Source organism: Athene cunicularia (genome assembly GCF_003259725.1).
Source record: "Athene cunicularia isolate RWA chromosome 9 unlocalized genomic scaffold, athCun1 chr9_part2, whole genome shotgun sequence".
NCBI lineage: Eukaryota > Metazoa > Chordata > Aves > Strigiformes > Strigidae > Athene > Athene cunicularia.
In genome coordinates, this window is record NW_020799111.1 from 1121321 (window position 1) to 1145683 (window position 24363).

General features: G+C 39.9%; 1 protein-coding gene across 3 annotated transcripts; it reads right to left on the reverse strand.

The window, feature by feature from the left end:
• Window positions 1-4219: 4219 nt before the first annotated feature.
• Window positions 4220-24363, reverse strand: TRA2B (transformer 2 beta homolog). Of its 3 annotated transcripts, XM_026855362.1 has the most exons (9): window positions 18275-24360; window positions 17875-18008; window positions 13744-13906; window positions 12738-12926; window positions 11313-11428; window positions 10053-10136; window positions 6285-6347; window positions 5435-5508; window positions 4220-4631 (listed from the first exon to the last, which is right to left on the reverse strand). In XM_026855362.1, exons 3-9 carry the CDS (start codon window positions 13774-13776, stop codon window positions 4621-4623), a joined length of 570 nt encoding a protein of 189 aa, XP_026711163.1. In that variant the 5' UTR covers window positions 13777-13906; window positions 17875-18008; window positions 18275-24360; the 3' UTR covers window positions 4220-4620. The 3 variants fall into 3 exon arrangements, with proteins under 3 accessions (XP_026711163.1, XP_026711162.1, XP_026711164.1); XM_026855361.1 differs by having other exon boundaries at window positions 17875-24360; XM_026855363.1 differs by lacking the exon at window positions 4220-4631 and having other exon boundaries at window positions 5427-5508; window positions 17875-24363.

Genomic DNA, 24363 nt, shown 5'->3' on the forward strand with positions numbered 1-24363 from the left:
GCGTTGATGAACTTTCTTGAAAATGCCTTTTGGCTTTTAGAAACCTCCTAGCAAGGAAACCAAGCTGCGGAGGTGAGGGAAGAGCATCTGGCTGCAGTCAGCAGTGCTGAGCACTCAAGCAGCCCACCTTGGTAGGGTGAGATTATCCATCACGAACAGCATAGTTGAGAAAATAATCCAGAATTTGGTTGAAAAATACTCCTGCATTTTTCAAACCATGGGGGAATCATTTTGCTCACCGTTTGCTAGGACGCAAGTGAAAAATCTACCAGAATTTCCAAAGCATTCAGGTCACCAGCCCTTAACACTGGGGGATGCTTAGGTGCAAGGCAACTCTCATGGCTGGGTAATTAATAACTGGGTCTCTGTTAATTACACCTACACAGGGGCTAAGGATGACTGAGACATAACTCTTTCTAATGATGGGAATGGTGGACAGACTGCCTGCAGAGATGTACCAACAGCTCCTTTCCAACAGGCTGGAAGTTTTGCAGACTCTCCTAAGGTGATCTTGAAGGTACAGATGTCTAGGACCAAGGCGACTGAGCAAAGGCAGGGTGCCAGAGATGGGCCCCCAGGAGAGCACTATGGAGCCATACTTGTCATATTGAAGCAGGAAAAAGAAAGGATAAAATTCTCTTGGCGCTGAAGGGAGCTCTGTTGGGTCGGGAGCACCTGGCTTTCATGCAACTGATTTGCTGGAGCTGAAATGCAAACCACAAAATAAATTGCTTGAACCCAAATTAAGGAGCTACTAGGGAAAATAGGATTGTCAGGAACTCATGAAGTTCAGTGGAGAGCTGAAAGCTGCTACATTTCTTGTGCAGGGGGTGCCAGGAGCATGGGCTTCAGCCCCGTGCTCTCCCTTCCCCATATTCAGTGCCACACTGGACCCAGATGCTCTCAACATCCAGTTTCAAGTTAATTTTTGTTTGCAAGTCGCTTTACAAGTTGATTTTAATGTTTCTCTGAATATACTAAGCCCATGACTACGCCTGGTAGCCACCCTTGCGTGCCAATGCTCAGCAGCTCCCTCGAGCTATGCCACCCCTGCCCCGGGGACCCCCCCTCACCTCATGACTGAGGGACCTGAGACATGGTGCGGGGTCACGCAGGGACTGGATCACATCTCGTGCTGGCACAAATTGACCCAGAGGAAACTCCACCTGCACGCAGTGGGGGGAGACCAGCAGCGCAAGGGCACAAACACTGCCCAGTTTCCTCTTTCCCTCGCCTCATGCTTTGAAAGTTTTCTATTTGTCCTACTCTCGACGGGAAAGGGGGTCAGCAAAGGGCACAGCATTTCACATCCACCCCAGCAGATGCTGCTCGCGCAGCCACCGCAGCAGAGGATGCTTCCCTGCCGCTGGTGGGGTTTCTGCTGAAGTTCGTGGTGTCCTTCTCCCCCCTTCCCTGCGATTAATTTCTGCGTTACACGATGGCAGAGTGAAGGGACACCCAGCAGTGATTCAGACACGGTTTCGAAGCACATCACATACCACAGCAATCTGTCATTCCCGCGTAACAGGGCAACATTACACACGCCGGGGAGCATCTGACCAGGGGCTGTTTCTGGACTGACAAACAGTTGGAGTGATTCAGCGGCAGGAAACACCCAGACAAAAGGCTTTTCCCACTGTAAGGCTACAGCAGCACTAGGGCTGCTGCTCTTAAACCCTAGAAGCAGCTTTTAAATGGATTTTAGTTGCACACAAGCATGATGCCTCCCACTGACACAAGACCCCTGCTGCCCTTTGTGCCCTTTGCAGAGGAAAAGCCAGAGCAGGGCTCTGCAGCAGAGCCAAGTCTTACCAGAAATACCAGGTATCACCGTGCAGGGAAGGGGCGGGAGGATGCTCTTCTGGCAGCAACGAGCCATCAGATGAACTCAGCTGCCAGGAACCGCACCAGGAGAGTTTCAAAATCCTTATTCTACTAAAACATAAAGAAGCTTACCAAAGGACACGTTCTTGACTTCGTGTTTGTCAACCCCTGCTGAGCGATTCAAAGGAAGTCTAAGACCATGACTAAGAAAATGCAGTCAGAAGAGTGATGAGGCTGCCCACTCTGTGACAGAGAAAGGTCAGCTCAGCTCCAGCGGGGGAGGGGGGGGGGAGAAACACCGCCGACCCAGAGAAGCCTCCTGCCCCCGTCTGTAAAATAAATGGCAGCACCCCAGCCCCAAAATGGCCCCAGACCACTTGCAGCAGGCAGGGACCTGGTGCAGGGAGCAGAGATGCTCACATCCCACAGGATGTTTAACAGCGTGGTTAGGGATGGGATGTTACTGCTGAAAGCCCGTCGACCAATCTTACAAGCAGACAGTAAAAACAGATATGAATTTATAAAAGATAGCCAGGTGTTTGCAAAAACCTCCCTAAGACAGCTGGCATACCGCTGTTAGCTACCTCCCTTGGCAGGCAGCTACAGCAGGTAGGACTTATTTCTTTAGTCCCTTGCTTTGTGCAATTGCTCTTCATTTGTCAACCTGCTTCCCAGCGCACAAGGAGAAAGCATTTTCTTCCCTACAGCAGTAGAGAACGTAATTTTCTGAGTCTAGGAATGAGTATATCACTATTTCTATACAAAAAAAATATTCTCACTGTGGAAATGGGGAAAGCTCAATGCAGCTCCTGAACTGAAGATTAAATAGATCATAGGTCTAACTATGTGGTATGACAGACATACAGTGTAGTGTTTGCCCGCAATCTTTTAAATCCAATAGATAACTCAATAGCTGAAACCCAAAGCCTATGATTCAGTGCCAATTTTAAAAAGGAGAAATGGACTTCAGAAGCACTTAATGTGCAATTTAGCCTCCACGGGACAGCCAACGACTGGCTGTTACCAAAAGAAACGGGATGTAGCTCAGAATACACAGTCACTAGGATTACCTCTCGGTTTTTTGTTAGGCTGACAGGACTATTACAGTAGCTCTCCCTGAATAAAAATCTGGGGGTAGAACAGGCTCACCCCTTAAATCCCAGCCTGCAGTGCATTTGGTGGCACTCCTTTCAGGCCAAGTGCCAGCACAGCAGTTCATACAGCTGTGTTTTAAAACCTAAGGAAAGGGAGACTGCAAGGGTAGGCTCCCGATTGTTCATCCTCCAGTGCAAGCTCCTGATGTTGCTGTATGAAAGCCCGAGGCTCTGCAGGACTTAAGAGAACCAAACCAGAAAAAGCATGAAGATGGTGCTCAGAAATCAACACCATGTTACCCACCATTCCTCAACCTGTGGAACACTGCGTGCCAGCCTGAAAGAGCAGAAAGCAGAATCAGAAATTACTCAAGTTAAAGAGACAAGTCACTGGAAACTTTCCATACAAAGATCTAACTCGATCTGAAAACCACAGCAGATCAGAAATGGCACAGAAATGCAGAGGGAGCAGCTGTCTGTTCCACTCCCATAGAGCAACCGGGGAAAGTCATCAAATAAAGGTCAGGAGGCTGCAGGTCCACAGGGTCCTGTAACTGCTCCTAGTCCATAAAAAAAGTGGAAATTGCCATACAGGAAATAAAAGTAGAGGGATTTCAAAAGCCAAGAGGCAGATGTAGCCCAGCACCACACTGCTTTTGTTTACTAGGTCCTCCATGCATGGTCACCACCAGAGCTACGATAGGAGGCTGAGGGTAGTTCTAGCCTCACAAAAGTACTTTCAAACCTCCCAGAGAAATTTCCTGTAAGTGTGTGAAGTTTGTGAATCCCAGTAGGAAAAGTAGGACTATATTGTTAGGAAAAGATCACTTGATAGTTATATTGCATTTTATCTGCACATGCAGATAAAGATGTACTCTTTACAAGGACAATAATCAGTAAGTCAGAAAAATCAAAGTAGTCTAAATGTTATATCCTTGCCTTCTCTAAATGTATGGTTATCTACTTCCACTGAAGCTTTCTCCAGGTTACAGATAGATAGCCTGCTAACAGCTCACCCACCTCAAAGCTCAGCAGCATTACCAGGAGTTTATTTCCAGTCTTGGTCCGTGTGTACAGTGACAATGAATGATGTTTCTCGCTCTTGCTGCTGTACAATTTGCACATGGACTTCTCCATACGCTGGGTTTGCACTCCTGAGGCTATTACACTTAGAGAACAGCTCCCCAGCAACACAAAATTAGGGTGAATTTTACTTCTGGGCTTTAAACATTACTCCAGAACGCACAGCGTAAGTGCTGTAGTCTCTTTTCAACCCATAACTTACACTTTGCAAAAGTAAGTAGGAAAAGAAAAAACAAACTTATTTTTATTTTATTTTTCACTTTTGGAAAGCATTTTACACAGGTTTTGATCTTCAGAATACCTTGGAATCCGTAGAAAAAACTAACTGAACAGTTTGTCTTTACAATAGAAACCTTTCAGGAGTCAAAATTGAGACTAAAAAAATACATGCAAAACATACTCCTTTCAAAACACAACTGGAAACAAAGCACCAAACTACACAAATATGCAGAATGAAACAGCATTTAACATCACAGAAGTAGTCTTCAAAGGTGTAAAAGTCACCTATTCACTAGGCACTGTTCACTTGTTTAAACAGAAGAGACAATAAAAATATTGTCCACAAACTTGCAATTTCAACTCAAAGGCTGTAGCTAGAAATTCCTCTACATGTCATGCTTTAATAGCGACCTGAAAGAAAAAACAGTATATACACTATTACACTTCCAAGGATTGACAGATTTTTAAGTTTTGTCTAAATTCACTGCCACCCCTCAAATCTGCATCGAATTCGAGAGTTCTGCCAGTAAGTTCCCCTTTGTACAGAAACCCCCCAATTTCTGTCATATGCCCAGGGCTGATGTTTCAGAGCACAAGAATTCACACTGCAACTCTTCCAGGTTTCCCTACCTATCAGTAAAAGCAGTTGCAGTTGTCATTCGGACACAAACGATAAACATGAGAACACAACCTATTCATGCACTCTGTATCCATTACAAAGGCAGCATGCTAGGAATGCTGTTGTTTTATTAAATTTCTACCATCAAAATGCAGCTTTATCTTCCATGCAAACAAGCAATTCGGGAAAAAAAAGCACTGTTTGGACCTCAGATGAAGTTAATTTCCTCTTTAACAAGTTACACTGGGCAATTAATTTCAGTGTTAAAGCATGAAAGGCTTGACAATTCAGCCTTGCTGTCCTAGAGGTAACCATACTGTCAACATACTACAAAATCCTGCTTTAACAGAGTTTCAGAGAAAGAAACAGTACCTCAGGCTTTTTAACAAGTGGTATTATCTAGTTTATTCTTTTGCAAACTAAATATTTACTCTGTCCTCAAGGTTGCCAGTTGCTCAATGAAACATTAAAGGGAACTGTGGTTCAAAAACATAACAACACTGAAGTCAAATAGTCTTTATGGACACAAAAGCGCCAAAGAAGTTCAGGCAAAGGGGAAGTTTACTTTTGCCATGTGAGCTCTAAGGCTACTTACGTGGTGAATAGGATCGAGATCTGGATCGAGATCTGTAGCCCCCTCGGCTGTAATATGGGGATGGTGACCTCCTCCTGTCAAACAGGGCAACAGAAACAATCCCTGCGTTAGTCTGCGGCAGGTGAGTGGCAGCAGCTTTATGTGGATACTTCTAACCCAGCCCTGCTATCAGGCATGTACTTGGGAATGCTAACAAGCACATAAATAGCCGAGTAACATTTTTACAAATGGGTAACAAAGCAAATATTTGCATTTTCTTCATTTTATTTTTAGTAATATTAATTTGGACTAATAGAGGAAATATAAGCTCTCTTGCATTCACAGTTTGACTACGTGTGATTGTAGTGTTTCAAGCCAGGAGCATCCCAAACAATCTAAGCCAAATCACACTAACTTTTAATCTAAATTATTTGTTCTGAGCAAGAAGGGTTGATCTGATTAGCAGTCACTGCTACAACTAACCCCACCCCCAAACCCCTCCAATCCAGGCACTCCCAAGTTTTGCATTTCCTGGCCTAGTACCACTAATCTCCTAATTTAAAAAAAATAAAAATTAAAAAAATTAAATTCCCAAACATTCAGGACATCAACTTCTTGGCATAAATCACAAGTTTTTCCTGCAAAGCTGTGTTAACTTGTCCTTACACTAACCTCACCCCTTTACATAGCAGTGAGGGAACCCTTGAAATCAATTGCACTGCTCACTGAAGAGCTGCAAGTGCCCAGCATCCACCCAGTTTCTGTTAAAGCGTTTAAAGATATCCTATACTTGTTCATAGAATACTCAAAAAATACCATGTGTAAGAATATTTCCACTGATGACCAGACACTGAAAGCTTTCCTATCATACCTGTAAAACTGATCCCTGTCTTGAACAGCTCTCCACCCTCCTCCTCCGCCACCGCCACCTCCTCTGTGAATACAAAAGAAGAGTAACTTTTGAAAACATAAAAACAAACAAAAATGTTCACTGTATAAGCAAAAAGCATCAAGAAAATTATGTGAAGACAAGAACACATTGCTTCCTACACTGGATAATGCTGAATTACTTCATTATGTTCACTTTTATATATTCCTGTAATGAGTTGGCTAAATTCTGTCAAGGAGCAGTTAAAGACGACTCACATTCCAGCTGACCAATACTGTATTTTATAGTGTCATACTCTCCAATAAGCAGCAATTTAAGATTGGTACACAGCCTTCACTTCTAAGGCCATTTCTGTTCTCAGATGCTTACTCACATGAGGCAAGCAATTTTCTGGGTTGGTTTTTTTTTTTTGTTTGTTTGGGTTTTTTAAAGAAGCAGTCCTCACTGTCCTGAGGAAAAAGTTGTTCCCAAGGTGTAGGCAGGGGAAAAAACCCTACACCCTTACATTTTAACACTTCAAAATCATGTTTAAACAAGGACATTTAAGAACTGCGGTGCAACTTCTCCTTATATAGAAGCTGCCTAGAACTGAAACAATACACTGTAGTACTTAAAAATATTAAGTAGTTGGGTTGGTACCTCCACAGATTTAGATACAATAAATCATTACTAGGACGAGACTAAATCAAGTATGGATTATGGAACAGACACTGCCTCAGATGTCTCACAGCAGCTCAAAAAAGGCTGTAAAACATATGAAGGACAAAGAACCCTCAAAACCACTACACTTTATATTTTTTTTTTTTTTTTTTTTTTTTTCCAGAAAAAGTCTTCTCCATCTGGTAGATAGCCAGTGTATGCATTGTGTTTAAGGTTATTCTTCAGTTTACAGATACTTTTCCAAACAAGATTAAGCATCCCACTCTGCAATGAGAACATTACAAGTTTTAACATGACAATTCCCATTGGAAATTTTATTTCCCTTAAGGCTTCACTGCACAGAGGGCAAGGAAAGCAAAATAGTTGTTACCAATTGATTTTCTAGGGTGGAGTACTCGTATACAATGCTCTACCACATCTTTAACAATTCTAACTTCCCCTCCCTCAAAGATGCACTCACAACATAGCACTATTCTCTCTCCCTCAAACAACCAAGATCCACAGAATGAGTAAGCAGGTATCTAACCTGGGCAGACCATGATATTTTAAAGTAGCCACACACAAATCATTTGTAGCTTATTTTCACTCTTTCAATACCTACTATGAAGACATCATAAAGGTTCCATAGTGAGCTTTAAAATGCTGGGCTGAGGGTTTTATGGTTGGGTCCCCCTCCACTTTTTTTTGTAAGATAGGAAATGGAAATCCCAGTTGCTGGAATTGTCAATATTCTGAGTATTTCCACGCCAAAGCCCTAGCTCAGAACAGATGCAGGATGGGAGAACATGTAGGAAGGGCAGAACATCGCCCAGCACATGACTGCCTCAAAAGAGCTGGGCTGAAGCATCGCCATGAATACTGATACACTACACTCGGACTAGTACACTAACTGAAGTGGTCTACCTTCTCACATCACTTCTTACTAGTCTGCTGTTCCTCATCTAATGTCTGTACTCTTCTTTATGTTCAGTTACTATGACAGTCTGCAACTATTCTCCCTAGCACGCACCCAGAACTGACGTAATTACAACTTCTGATCATGTTTTACAAACATCTGAACTACTGTTCACTATCAGGAATTAAAAAGGTAAAGACTTAGGGTCATGCCATAATCCAAACAAGGAATAAATGTCATTTTAAGAACACACAAGCAACAAACAAAAGATTTCAAGGACAACCAGTATACCCTGACTGACCCTTTACAAAAGATTAAGGAAATCTGTGTTGTGAAGAAGCACAAGACCAATGGTGTAAAACTCTTACCAAAACTACATAACTCCCCACGTTTTGCTGGTCCTTAGGTGCCTTTGCCATTTTGATAGGTTTACATCAGATCCACATACAAAAAAACAAATGGAAAGCAAACTAGAAGCACCACTTAGCAGGCTATGTTGCAAGTCTTCTCTGTTCCCCAACGCTTTAGTGAGCTGCTTCAGTTAATTTATCTGCTAGATTTCTTAATTACATGTAGTACATTAAATGAGATGAGGCTATGTGAACTATCACAAGCAAATTTTTGTACCTTGTGCTCTGAAGCAAACTGGAAGTTTAGTCCAAGAGCCATCTACCACACATGAAAGCCTACATACAGGTGCTGGCCAGGAGAAACCAACACATCTTGACTCTTGTATGCCCAGGATCAAGTTCAGATTTTAGTTCTCAAAAATGTTCAAACCACTGATGTTTCAAGAAAATGGATTGTTAAGAAACAGACAAGTACCCTAATGACTGCTTCCCAGAAACAAGAGCAGAATGCTTATGTCTCCTGTGTTCAGCACCTTGCTTCCCTCCTGTCCCCAGCAGCACTAAAGCACTGTAGAATCAAGGCACCTGATTTAAGTTACAACAGCAAGGCAGGGAGGGGAGAAACAGACTGGAAGCAATGACAACAGCCTGGGAAGGAGAAAAAGGGGCTGAAAGTAGTAGGAGGGGAAGGAGGAGATAGCTGCCCTCACTCACTGACAATGACTATACAGCTATCAATTTAAGTATAAAGATGGGATTTTCTTCCACACCTAGAAAGCAACAGAAGAGTACACTGAAAGCTAAGATCACAGAATTTATTATTTCCTTTGTCTTTGAGCTATAATGCAATTTGAACCCATGTATTTCCAGGAATACATTGCTGCCATCAGGGAACAAGCATAAATCGACCCATTGCTGATGCAATCAAGCATCAGCAAACCACTCAGGAAGTACTACTATTAGAATTCTGCAACTACAGAAACCTTTGGTAATTGCAGAAAGAAAAAACCCGAACTCTTATCTCCGTGTCTAACTAATGTTTGTAAATTGTGAGGATTTTGCAGGGAACAAGTCTTGCTGGCAGTCTTAATGGAAGATAGTGACAAACGATCTTGTCACCAAAAACAATGACGATGACGTTTTCAATGATTTTTGTATCAACTTTAATAGCCCACTGACAACATACATTGTCACCTGAATATTCACCTCTTTTGGCTAACTCCTGTGCTGTCCAACACAGAATTTTAGACTGAAGACAGGAAGTGAGAGTCCTTCAAGTAAAAACACACACATCCAACCTGACAGAGTACACTAAAAAAGCTTTTCTATGCAAATGGCCAATACAGAACAGGTAATGTTCCAATCCTTGATTCCTCATTTTTTGGCAACATTTGAGGTGCCATAATAATTAGCAGGGGACACTGATGACCACTGAAATTTTCCACTTTTTTCTACTACGCCACACTCAAAATGTAAATCAGCACTATAATGTCAACTCTAGTATTAGTTCTGCACCTCAATTCCCACTATTTTAATGCTAACTGATGAATCAACAAAATATTCTTTTAAAATAAGAGCACAGAGAACATACTTTTTTCCAAAACTTAACGCAGATTAAAAAAACATTATGGACTAACTCATGCCACAGGTTAAATATCACAAAGTATTTCCCACTCTGACCAGTCTGATTTGTACTGAGCAGTCATTTTGGTCAAGGTTTCGTAGTAAGGTTCCAGAATGTCAATGAGTGCAAAAATATTTTGGCATACATACACAGGATGAACATGGAAATGTCAACAAGAAAGCAGTTTAAAGAGCAGTTGAGTATTACAAACATTGCCTCACCTGTATGATCTGCTGTAATAGTCACGATCATCATACCCTCTATCATACCCTCTGTCGTAGTAATCTCGTCGTCGTGAGCTGCCACTACAAGTAGTGAAAGAGAATTACATTCAATAAAATATAAAACATTTTGTTTGCAGTGCTTTTCAGTAGGCAGTCAGTTAAGTATACACCATTTTAACAGGGTTGTATTGTTACCTTGTGTCCTCACAGTTGAAATGATTGTGAGCACTCTACTTAACCATCAGTGCAGATGGGAACAGAACTACTTAATTGCTTTTTAAAATGCTTGAACTTTAATCCAGCTACTCTCCTCCTTGGTCTGAAACCTCTTAACCTTCTGGTATCACAGGCACATGAGGAATTCCATTCTGTGACAACTCCTCATTCACTTTTAACTCTTAGAAAGCTTCTTTTGAAAGAACTTTCCAATTAAAAATAGCCTGCAGTCTCCACAACAGCTACATAACCATCAGTATCACAAGCTGAAAGTCTTGGGACAAAACTGGGAAACAACTCAGGAAAACAATTTACATTCTTGGCAACTTTAAGTCAAAGGTGTACTCTGTGTATAGGGCAAACGGCATCACATAGCTGCTCAGTTAGTATTTGTTAATTCACTCTAGAAAACTTGAGCTTGCAAAGACATTAATACTTGAAGGTACATAGGAAAACAACTCATTTAGAAACTGTCAAAAAAATTTTACTGTAGATTTACTGAAATGTTTACGTTAGTTATGCAGCCCAGACATGAATAAGGAACACAGGTTTCTGCTCACTTTGTAATCCAGGCTGATCCCAGATCAGTCATCAACGAGCACCATACAAATTAACCCCTCCTATCTAATGAGTTGGCAAGACATGCATTACTACTGATGTCTGTCCACATGTAACAGTCTTTTTTTTTATTTCTGAAGAGCCTCTTTTATCAGGTGACTTTATTAGTTCTCAGAAGCTTTGCCAGATAACCACATCAGTGTTAGTAGAGCTCTTAAGGAGACTTCTTTTAAAAAACATAATTGGGCATCAACAGTGATTTTTGTGTTTTAGTTTCCAGTACCAAAACATGAACACACTGTACAGCACAGAAGTCACAAGCAAGGTAACAGCCTTCAGAACAGCGCACTAACGCAAAAGCCTGATAAATTAGGGAAAACAGGTAGAATCAGGTCTCTTAGAGGTGATACAGAACAGTCTTTAACAACACACAAGACAATTAATCCTATCCCATATTGGAAAAAACCCACACAGGTAACTTACTAAGTGGGTCTTCCCATATAGATTCCAGGGGTAGGTGTGTGAGGTCTTTTTGTTATGGAGAAGTCTACCCGGATCCTTCTTCCATCCAGCTCCATCCCATTGGCACGTTCCTTTGCCTAAGCAGAGTGATAAAATACAATTAGCTGTAGGTATGAACTCTATTACCAACTCAAATTTCTAACCACTGCTTCAAGTATGAAGAGAAGTCTTAAAATGGCTCAGTTAGGATGCATGTTCACATTTCACTTATGCCTTACATGTAACACCAAACATCAAACTGTAAGACATTCGAGGCCAGCTGGATATAATTTCAGTAACCACTTAAAATGTGACATATTGCATAATAAAGCATGAAAGAAACATGATTCAACAATTGTTTTAGCATCTCTGTTTATAACATGATTAATAGGAATGCTTGAACATGCTTATGTAGGAGGATGTAACTACTCCAACACACAACATGAAGCAAAGCATTTAGAAGAGCACTGTTATATTGAAGATTTCTTTTCCTTGAATACATCCTCAAAACCTACCATAACCTACCACTGTAATATCTGAGTCATAAGTAAATCTGAAGTAAAAAAACCCCAAAACCGTTATTTTTTTTTTTTCTGCCAAGTAGTAGGACCTACATCCAAAGCTCCAACCTAACACGGAAGCCCTTCATGACAGATTTGGGAGAGAAGACACTAGAGCCTTTAAGTAGTGGAATTTATGCAGAATCTAAGTGTAGTTACAGCTCATAAACACACTGCTCTCCAAGGACTGGCCTGAGCGCAGAATTCTGTATCTGGTAAGTACAGCATTCCTTGTTCATTCTGTAGCACTTGTAAGCATAAGTCTCATAATTCGTTCTATAGTATTGACACGGCTGCAACTGACTGAATCCCTTAGGGTTTCCCATGGACATCTTCAGGCACCAGGAAGCCACTGCATATTGGCCTTTTATTTTCCAAAAATATTTCCTTCCCCCCCGCCACTTTCAGAAAAGCACTAGTAGTCAGCAGAATGCATGTTAGCACTCCTATACAGAGCTCTGAAATGACCCTCTCGTCTGCTCTGAACATGCCCATTATTAAATACAAGATCACATGTGGAGTTACAAGGAACCCATCTCATAATTAAAAGAGAGGGCTTGTGTTTCTAATTTCTTTTCTTTGTTGGCATAGTTTGCACTATGACTAGCATGAAGTTTTGTTTTGTGAATTACACAACAGCTTAGCCTGCACAGGGACCAGTATTCATGCCTCTCCACTTTCTCTTCTGGTACACAGTAGATATCCTCTGAACTGACATTTATTATGAGGTGCCAAGTATTTTTTAGGCCCTGAGTTTCCCCAGGCTATATCCTGTTACAGAACACACATCCTAGCAGCTGAGAACAGAGCAAACATGCTATGCTATATATTTTGTACTCCAACTTACTTCCTTAGCATCCTCAACGTTTTCAAAGTACACAAATGCAAATCCTCTTGAACGCCGAGACTGCTGATCATAGACAATGGAAACATCAGCAATTGGACCATACTTGGAGAAAACTTCTCTCAGATCTCTTTCTGTGGTGTACAGACTCAATCCAAACACGCCAAGACAACAATTTGGGTCAGGATTTGCCTAAAGGAAGGGACAGATACATCAGTAAGAATAAAATAGCTTGTATTTGCAGTACAAAATGTGACTGTCAGAGCTTCAAGACAAAACAAAAGATACTGATGAGATTCAGGTTGGGTTAACTTGCTAACAGACACTATTACTATCAAATCTACAGATACACAAGCCTCCTTTCACAAAAATACTTTGTGTTTCTCAGGGTACTGTACAAACTACAGTTATAGCACACAATAGGTACTGTGTTTTAGACGTTTTCCCTCTAAAGGCTAGCTGATGACTGTTCAATGTGGAGATACACACACACAAGCCTGGATCACATCGTCATTTGTGTTAGTTACCACTTTTTTCTCCCGCTGCTTCAGCACGAACCACAGCACACTCAGCCACCTGAGCCTGTAAAGCAGCTAAAAGCAAGCTGATTTGCATGCTCATTTAATAAAGACACCATCAAAACAACTTTTAATGAAGCATTTTAGTTTTCCAGGCTTTCTAATCAAGAAAACCACAAATGCTTCTGCCTCTTAAATCTACCCCCATCCCTCACTGCATACATTCACTCATTTATTACAGCAGGTACAGTGACAAGAGCCTACACTGGTAGCACTTCTAAATGCATCTGTTAAAAAAACAGACAAACAAGACACCACCCTCCCCAATCCTAAACAAAGTTATGGAGATCCATAGCTTATCAAAAGCCAAACGATAATTAACCCCAACAGTATCATTTAAACAGACCTGAGCCAAAGGCAGAATGTTTTTCTGGAAAACTCCAATTAACTCAGTGATTTCAGGATGCATGTCAACTACTTCTACAACATACCCTGTTTCCAATATGACGTCTGCGAGTAGACATGGGTGAATGGCTGTGACTGTGTCGTCGCCGATAATCCCGACTGTAAGATCTACTTCTGGATCTCCTGTGAGAGCGGGAACGAGAGCGGGATCTTGTGTAGTGTCTACGGGAACTCCTCCTTGATCTAGATCTAAGGAAAAAAAGAAAAAAGAAAAAGGTACAGTGTTGGGTTTGGTTTTTTTAATCCTTCAAAAATATGTCAGATATACACAAACAAAAAGCCCAAATAACCATTTTCTAAAAACCTGCAGTACCACGTTTTAGCTATAATCAATTTAGTCAATACTCTCAAGGACCATGTCCTAAATCTTTACCAGTATATTACTGAAGATGTTCTCAGAGCATTTCTACTGCAGAACAGGAACCTAGACTTCCATTTCAGTTAGCTTTTAACTTTCTCTAAGAAAGGTATCTTGGTTTGACACAGTATATGCTTAGAAAATTCAGAGTAGCATTTAAGTAAAAATAGCTGGGGTGGCTTTCTTTTAAAGACAACAGAAAAAGGGAACAGAGGTAAATATGACTTAACATAAAGTACACACGACTGCAGAGGTGCACACTTCTGCTACACTGAACAGTAAATACACTTTTTACACAGTGCATAATTGCAAGCACAGAAGTCTGGCAAATGCTCCTGAAACAGAGTTTAACACAACTGAAGAAATTAAGCTGTAGTAGGCTTATTTACTTTCTGGTATTTCAGCAGTTATTTAACATTAGCTGTTCATTAATGTCTATATGTTCACACTTCAACTGTATTTCGTCAAAGGTGCAACTGCTCACTAATTTCAGCCCAGGCCTCCTCAGAACTGTCCCAGAAATGTTTTCTGACAGCACTCAGTCTGGGGAGATGAGGTTCTGAAACAGTTCAATTCCTTCTACTAAACCCTCAGCCCTCCCAACACAACCTTAGCTGAAAGGATGAGCAGGCAGTTAAACTATGACACCTGGAACAGGAATATGACACTTGAGCTTGGCCTGCTAATGGCAGTCACTGATTAATTTGCATTCCACACAACTACAAAGAAAATTGCCAAAGGCTCAGAAGTGCAATAAACAGTTAAGTATTCAAAGGCTCTTAGTCATAAATTGTTAATCTTCAGACTTTTGTGTCTTAAATGTCCCTCCTCTCATTTGTGGAAGCGAAGGTAGTTAAGTACTCACTGAGACCATAAGCTACCATCATTGCACAACCATGTAACACCATCACTACACTGACATGAATGAAGCTCTTAACCTGAACCGGTTTTAACTCCTGAGCATTTAACAGCTTCTTCTACAGTCAGGAATTCTTACTAGCTAAGTGTCACCAGACAGCCAAACCGCACGATATACACCCTGTACATTACACACCTCCTTCAAAAAATGCCAAGCGAGCCAGCTAAGTTCTGTCTGCCTAAACTTGAAACAGGTGTATGTGTCCAGAAGAAATTATGTTAGCATGTCCCACTACAATACTTCTAACTATGTATTTAGAAAGAATAAATTATTTTTGGCAACAAAAAGGGAAAAAAAAAAACAAGAGAGAACTTCCCTGAGGCAGGGAAGACAGTAAAGACGGACAGAAATAATAATAAAAAAAGAAGTTCAACATGTATGCACAGCCACATTTCAAACTCTAATGTAGAAAAAAACTGAAGGCAAACACAGAACTGATGGTTCCAGGTAACAGAATGCACCCGTTACAGTGAACAGAGGTGGACATTTCTAAACCAGGCAATCCATTATGTGAGAGAAAAAGGCTTAAACAGGCACCTGCATATATTGCTGCCTTAAATGTCATACTGCCATTATTTTCCTTTGCTGCCAAGCCATCACAGCTGAAAATCCCGTTTCTTTGTTAGGAATTGTTTAGACTTCAGAATCAGCCAAAGATTACAAGTTTGCTATGCTACTGATGAAAAAACCAACAAAAGCAGATTTTTAAATCAAGTATATCCACACCCCAAATGATAAATACACCAGGACACAGATTTGTTCCCAAATCAAAGTTTAATTTATAAAGCTGGTAACTCAAAAATACACTTGCAACAGAAACTGCCAAGAAATACAGAAATTCTCACAAGGTTATTTCTATGGTGAGAGCCAGAGTTAGATGATCTGCTAGTAATCACATCCAAACGTGTGACAGCACTGAAAGTGATGCAAGTATGTTGGTTCTAAAACACGTGTCTTGACACAATTCTGCCCAAACCTGCTAATGAACACACTCTACCTCTGCAATGTATTTCCAGCCATGGGCATTTTCAAGACAGCTGTTAAATGCTCAGGAAGCCATGGTAGTCATAAGCTTCTACTTTTGTTCACCAAAAAGTAAAGTCAGTTGCCAGGGTATTATTTAAAGGGTGATTTCTTGTAAGATAATTTGTTCGGTGTCTCAAATTCTAGATCTTGTATTTGCTTCATCCAGCATTTTACCCAATTTGTGACTGCATTCTTACGCAGTATTATGGTTATTCTCCAAGTGAGGAATATGGTGTTTTTTCAGAGTATGGAATCCCTAGAGGTTATGGATTAAGATGCAGAAGGACATGTTGGGCTGGGTCACAACTTATTTGTTATTTTAAAAATAAAAGTTTCCCCAATGGTGTTTGCAGTCTCCTCTGAGGTTTTCAAAACCCAACTGGATAAAGCTTTGAGAACTTAGTCTGAGCCCAGATCTGACTCTGCCTTGAGCAGTATTTTGGACTGGACCCTTCCAGAGCTGTCGAATCACTCACTACTAGCAATTCCAGAGATCACTCTAATTTCATACTCTTTAAAGTGGTATTACTCTACCAAGTATTTATTAATTTAATTTGACATATTTGTTCTTGCACTGCAGGGATAGCCAAGTGCATGACTTGACACTTGTGGCTGCCTGAAGTACACAAAAAACCCGAGCCCATTCCTCCGCTGTCAAAATTTCATAAGTATGTTCCTTCTCACAAAAGCTTTTCAAACTCATCACTTTGATCTTGCAAAGAGATCTATACACAGTATTTGATAGTGTTTTCCATCACAGGTGATTGTTAATAGCACAGTATCTTCCAGTGCTGTCATCCTTCCTCCAGCCTGACCCCCATGCTTTGGGAAGCCTAATTCATTGCTTATACACATAAAAAGTATAATGTGAAATTTTTTAACCTGAATGCTTACAAATGAGTAAAACTATCAACACATGTAGTCAGCACTCAGTTATCTAGACTTAAGAAAATAATGTCTTTCACCCATTTACAGGTTTTGTTGCCTCTCCATTCTTTGTTTAATACGTACCTCGTACACAACACACCTGGTAAAGCCAACGTAAAGTGGCTAGCAGTGACATTTACAGCCTCATTTCTAGACTATCAGCATATTTTGTCTCAGTTACATCTGCCAACAGTTTCAAGAGGAATTCTGTCACTGCACACAGCTTGTTTAGCAGATGTGTATAAAGAATAGGCAACACAGTGCAAAAGGCATTTTCACAGTGTTCATTTCTGTCACCATATAACAAATACAAGGAGCAAGCTACTTTCTCCACAACTTTTTTTGAGCACTTGGAAAACTGTCTAATCTTTAAATCTTTCCAGCCTGTTAATTTTCAAGTTAAATTAATATACATCTAAAAGGTCAGACAGGTGTCTGTTGAAATTCACATTTATCTCTGCTGATTCTTTTTAATGGAAGGTACCATTAAGTCCTCCAGAAACATCACTGCTTACAGTGAGAACACACAATAAATTAAGGTGACCCTAACATGGAAAATTTGCTGATGCACCTATTTCTTCTTAATGCACAGAAAAACTAAGATTTTGAGTTCTTAATGCTTCATGCTCAGAACCTAATCATTATTCTACAACTTAAAAGGCAGGCCACCTCCAAACTGAGGTATCAGCAGAGACACAAGCCTATGTAGCAGACTACTTATTAGGAAAAGCTGCAGAAAGATTTAACTTGATAGTTTAGCTTTTCAAATCCTGAAATCACACACACACACACCCCCTTTGTATTCCGTATCCACAAGATCACCAGTTATCTCTGGAAACAGAATTGGTCAAAACTGGGTTTCAGTTCACCTTTGACATAATCATCTGACTTGTGAAGAGGAGGAAGAGGTAAAAGAAGTAAACTCACCTGGATTCAGACCTGGATCTAGATTTTGACCTGGAACGCCTGGAATCCTCCTTAGATCGAGATCTTGCAGGGGTGTGCCTCCCCGACTTGCCAGACCCATGAGCACTTCCGCTTCTGGAAGCAGAACGGGATTCCTGCACGCAGATATTGAAAGCCTAATTTGTACACAATTTCTCGTTTACCTAAGGTCTGTAAACAAGCTCCAGTGAAATAAATGGTAAAAATTCATATCTATGTGTCCGGGCAGTTGGCATTAGAACTGCCTAGATTTTTAAGAACTTTTTTTTTTTTTTTTCCCTGGTAGACACTTCTTTACCCTGCATATACTTTTGCTATTAAACAGATAATGCATGCATGTTTAGCAAAATATACAGGGACACATAAACAGACTAGTAATTACTTAGCGTAGTGCTTTCAGATTCCAGATTACTTCTTATCTTAACTTCATTTTTATTCCTTTTCTTCATTCTTCCGTTTCAAATTCTGACTTCTTTCATCTTCCCCACTTCACACAAATTGCTCAATATTCTACAAGTGGGACTTCTGGTCTGATAATTAGCATGCATTCACTTTCTTTTTTTTCAAATTTCAGCTTCACTTATTCCTGAGCTTCAAATAATTCTCATTTATAAAACTTGTCAAATGGCGACTTCCGCATTTTCCTTCTTCAACATTAACCTTAATAGAAAAAGAACAGGATGAAGAATATTTAAAAACTCCAGGATAAAATCTAGTGCCAAAACTGAAACTAGAAAAAAAATGTTTTGTGGACTATATATGCAGTTCAAGATTTGAATCTACCAAAATGCCTTACTATTTTATAAACAGATTCAGTCAATTCAGTTTAACTTAGTACTAAGTAACTGAATTCGCTATTTATGTCTATATTTAATAGCAAATGCACAGTGGATCAACTGAATAGCTACTAACGAATTCAGCATTAGGAATCTTCAAATACTTTGCACTGTCAGCCACATGCTTAGACAAAATCAACAAGAAGCGACTTAAGTAAGGTCCCTGCTGCGGCCAGAGACAACTAACTGATGTGCTTTTTGAAAGCTGAAAGCACACCACAGTTTGTCTTTCAATGACTTACAATTATGTTACTTTTTGGGACAGTCTCGCAGTTTAGAAGGCCTAGTTCGAAGTTTTACAACCACACTCACACCTACTCTGCCTGCACAAGTGTGATTACATATGCAGCCTTCATGCTTCCAAGTAAATAATATTTTTTCACCAACCAAAAATACTACTTTGTGAAACACACTCAAACACTGTTCTGGAACAATACTCCATCTACTCTATTCTCTACTTGTAATCTTATCTGGTAATGATATAACCTAATTAGCATTTTCAACTTTATATATATCTTTTTAATCAGTATAATGCTTAAGTCATGTCTTAAACATTTGTTTTGAACACACTAGACGGTATTCTATATTTCAAGATGTTAGAGAAAATTTAAAATTCAGCAGTAGAAACCTATTTTTAACTAAAACCAAACAATTCTAAATTCTGTGTCAATTCTTATCAAGAATGCTCACTAACAACAAAGTCCAGATTTTTTTCTAAAAGAGTTTTATTTTAGTAGTATCTCTTAAACCTGAACACTCATGAGGCACTCCTTACTAAGCATTCAGAAATTCATTTGCTAACCCAAAATTTAACTATGTTTAAACCTTAAATCACATCCCTATGACTTAAAACAAAGTTTAGCTATTTACAATTGCCTACAATATAGTACGGGGGAGGGGGGGGCAGGAGGAAGACAACTTGCAGTATAAAGCAGATTTTCAAGAGCAACAGAAATAATGCAAAGTTGGTCAAGGCCATATTCTTCTGTCAAAATGTTTAAGGGGGTGTTAGAAACCATAGCCACCTCATATACTAACCCTGCAAAGGGCAACGCAAATACTGTGAACTAATTAAAGTTACAAATAACAAATTTAACCTACTCATTACCACCTTTGAAAGAAAATATTCCATGGAGATGAGTTCAGATTTATCCATAAGAAGTCTTCAACTCTTAAAAAGTTAGAAAAAGCAAGATTGAAGAAGGGCTAAAAAAAAAAAAATAATCAAAACTAAGGTTGTTCTTCATTTGAGGAAAAATACTTAACATTAACTCTCTTGACAGATTCAGGCTACACAGAAGGAGCCATGTCCAAATACAGATGGTCTAATACTTTTCAGGACACAAGAAATGCAGGATGGGATGGAAACAGCAGGGAGGATCTTGCACATAAACATACCCCATGCCCTTTTCAGGGTTTTCAGAAGTCAATAAGCTTTGAGAAAATCAGTAGAGAAATGCTATCAGCATAAACAAATGACTGAAGTCTTCATCTATTTGACTTTTTTGTTTGTTTTTTATGATATTTGCTAAGATTGATGTGGAAATTGGACACCTAGGATCTGAGAAGAAACTTAGGAAAAAAAACTGTAGGACAACTGTATATCTAAATCAGAAAATTAAACAGCTGGCTTATTTTCATCCAGCTCCTTTGGACTTTTCATTTCCCAGTTTTTAAACATCCACATTTTGTTTTCAGATCATCCTTCTTCAAAACCTTTATCTTCACTCTACCACACTTTACAGGATTATGTCACTTGTTTATTATTTCCAGCCTCAAAGGAATTCACTGCATCTCACCTGCTCTAGATATTACTAATACTGGTAATAACCCCTAAAATGTTAAAGTTGTTACCCTCCACACCCTAAACTCCCACAAAATCCTCCCTGCCCAAAATTTCAAGCACCAGGAACCTGCTGCAGCACTCCAAACTTAGTTTATGCCCCATTATACCAACACTCACTGAGGGTTCACACGAGCCACTCACACAACTTACTTCAAGTGGAGTTTCTACTATGCAATTATTTTGCTGTTCTTAATACATTTTCTTTTTCCACTTCTTGGTTTTTTGCTCTGAATTTTCTTAAAAATACCAGTGTAGGCTCCTGTCATGACACGTGGAAGAAAAGAGAAGAAACAACCTTCTTTATCCTACCTATATTCAAACACTGCTGGTAAGCAGATCAAGACTGGTGTTCACTATTAAATAACCACTTTTTTTTCTAACTTGATTCTGTGAAGTGTGGATTTTTAAAACCACCAGATGCCTTGATCCTTACCAACAGTTCTTCCTCTTCATCAGGCATTACTGGAATTCAGGTGGAAGCCCTGAAGTCCAGGCTTGTGGTTTCCAAATTATTATTTCCATACTTTAAGCATATTAAGAACAATGCGTAATACTGTAGGAATTGTATTTTTAACACCTCTAAGCACACTCATAAAGATGTGTTACGGTTATCCACTCTATAAACAAGGAGTGTTACAAGAGCAGGATTATTTGGGGTGCAGTAGACAAAAAAAGGTTTCCATGCACAGAAGTGGCTGTAAGGTCTGTGAGAACCACGTGCTCTCTGCATTTATGAGATCCTGCCTTTCCTCACAGGAATACAAGCTACAAATTTCAGTTACTTAATGTAAGATTCTTGGAAATATAATTATTAGCATTTTTTAAATCCTAAATGTCAATAAGCCTATGTATTTCCACTTATTTTCCTAAAGAAGGGTGCAGCCTCACATTACACATTATCAAACCTGCAGTCAGATTTCTTCGAGGTGTAATCGTGCTAACTTCACACTCCTTCAACCTCTCTATTGATAAATTAGTTACGGAGCCAACAGGAAAATAGCTTTTCCCTCCTTCCCCTGAAGCACACGATCACTGCTGGGGGTGAGGGTGGTAGTCCACTCCAAGGGGAAGCAGAACAACCCCTTTCCACAACAGCTTCCAAACTCCACCAAAAAGACAAAAATGTGTTTTGAAAAAACAAGCTAACGGACCATGAGCACAGAAGCCCAGCTTCCTCCCACTCCCTCTGCCACTTGCTGACCCTGTGGGCCCATTCAGGGCACCAAGCTGGTAGGAAACATCAGCAAAACTCAAACTATCTTTTGACAGTTTAGGGTACTGAATCAGCCTACCAAGAAGTCAGATCAAGTGCCAGCTGATGAAAGAGGAACATGGAACCTTTTGGTGGCATCAAGCTATCAGATTGTTTCTAACCTCCTCAAACTGCTTCCTTAGACCTTCTTCCACAATTTAGTAATAAAATCCACATTTTTTTAAATATACATGTTAAGTACCTTGCAAGTAGAACTATAAATTGAGCCTTTATACCCTTCTAACAGTTACTCTGATAAAAAATTACCCTACTGTATTAAATAGTTTCTGATCAGACCCATACCAAGTTATCACTATTAATTAATTCACAGGATGAGACTCAGTGTTTTTTCTTTTAACTACTCTTCTTTCCAACCCTTCCATGCCTGAATCACATACACTTCAGTGAGTACAATTTCAGTGAATGAAAACAAAAGTGACTTGGGAAAATGTAGCAGTTGCAGCATACTGACAGCACCTGAAGTGTATTCCACTATTTGACGTACTGGTAACATTTAATAATTTACAGTCTCTTCAGTTAAAAAAAGCTTCCAGAGTTTAATCCCACTATGGAGTGTAAACTGTAAAAGAGAGCTGACTGGTGATTTTTTAACTGTGACATAAACCAGCTGAAGTTTGTGTTGCTGCCGAAACAGTAAGTCTCATTACTTGCGAAAGCACCTGGTATTTCTTCTTCATCCCCAATGATGACATAAGGACTCGTGGCTACACAATCAAGTCTAGCCTGCAAAACCAATACAGCTGAAAATGGAATCAGAAAAAAAATTTCAGCTGATTTAATTCCCAGATCTGACTGACTACTCAAACACTAGTACTAGGGAGAAAGCAGGAACACATTTTCAGGAGCACAATTCTTGTTGGCAGCATGGACTTGGAACAGCTTAACAGACAGTTGTAAACTCATATCCTAGATTATTTATCCAAACACTGTTTTTACTCCGCAGAGACTTTAGCAGTTCCAGCTTGAAAAAGTAGAAAGCCATTGACTCCGTAAAATATAAGCCTTAAGTAAGCAAAAATGTCATAAATAACACTGGCAACAGCATTCAAAAAGCCACTCCCTGATCTAGTCTGAAATAGCAGGCTTGTAGCTCTGATTTTATATTTCAGATTTACAAACATGTACATTGCCTACAACTTACCTATTTACTAATCACAAAAGTTCAGGCATAGCTCATTTCAAGCCTTGGTGAAGACTGCCTGCACATGATTTTTTTTTATTTTTTTTTTTAATAGAAGTACAGGAAAGATAAAATAGAAAAGCAGGTGGGACAGTAATTGCTGCCCTATCATACCCTGCACAATTATGTTTCAAAAGGATTTTACTATAAAGGTTTAAACATTTCCACTCATTCTGATTGAAAATACAACACAGGTTATCCCGGCAACTAAAGTTAGGCTGCAGTCTTAAACTGTTTTTCAGTCTGACTTGCACAATAGCAATTAAATCAACTTTTTAAGAGACTAACTACACACAGAAAGTCAGAAGTAATACTCCCTCACTAAAAATATACTAGCGGTAAGAGTGACATGAAGACCTCAATGAAAAGGTAACAATGGGGGTACTACAAGTTTATTCTTTAATCCCAGTCTTTCAGCGCTCATTTCCATCTAGCATTTTTAGCTTCCTGGAGACCAAATTTTTCTAACCTAACCTACCTAGTATAAAAACACTATAAAAGCTTATTCTAGTGAATCTGAATAAGAAAAAGCCATTTTCAAAGAAGGACACTGCAATTTTGTGCTAAGAATTATTAGATTCCCTGTAATTTTGCCGACTCCAGTGAAGGTTTAAAATTTAAACTATTACCCCAAGAACTGACTCTGATGCTGCACTAAGTTAAAAACTTACAGGCTTATGCTGAAAAAATATCCCCAAACACAGTATTAACCCGTGCAGTAAAAATTAAAAGACCTAAAAGGAAAACATGACTGATTCACTAAAAAAGCCAACTATAGGCAATCTGTATTGCAGATGTACATTACAAACGTGAAGCTTAGCAAGTCATCTACTGCGATATTAGTAAAATTCCATCCAGACAGTAACAGTAACGTCTTGTAGCAACTATGCAGTTTAAGAGAACATCTACTGCAAGTTTCACAACACAAAGATATCGCCCTAGCACCGCGAGCGTTCAGTTTAAGGTTTAACCCTTCGAGTATTGCAGTCACGTTTAAATTAAATTGAGACCAAGCCACCTGGATGCAATGCTGCTACTACATCAAGAAGTAGAGTTAATATATTACAAGCAAGTGCGAGGAATAGCGAATCGGAACTCAGTTTACAAAGTAATTCACCAGAAGTGAACTGCAATGCAGCTTTGGAGAGAGTATAACAAAGGCTCAGACTACTACCAGCTCGGGACTTTCCTTCCCTACCCACTGGTTACCGAACAGGGCTGGGGGACGGAGGACGAGGCACCACGGTAGCAGCCGAGACCGCCGCAGCCCGGCTGCGAGGTCGGAGGGGCCTGAAAGGCCTCGAGCCTGCAGCGTTGCTGCGGGAGGAACGGGGGA

Coding starts and splice junctions, on each gene's coding strand:
- TRA2B (XM_026855362.1), bottom strand. CDS start 13,776: ATGTCTACTCGCAGACGTCATATTGGAAACAGG. Junction 11,429..12,737: donor ACGTTGAGGATGCTAAGGAA/GTAAGTTGGAGT, acceptor CACTCTGCTTAG/GCAAAGGAACGTGCCAATGG. Junction 5,509..6,284: donor GACAGGGATCAGTTTTACAG/GTATGATAGGAA, acceptor CCTGTTTGACAG/GAGGAGGTCACCATCCCCAT.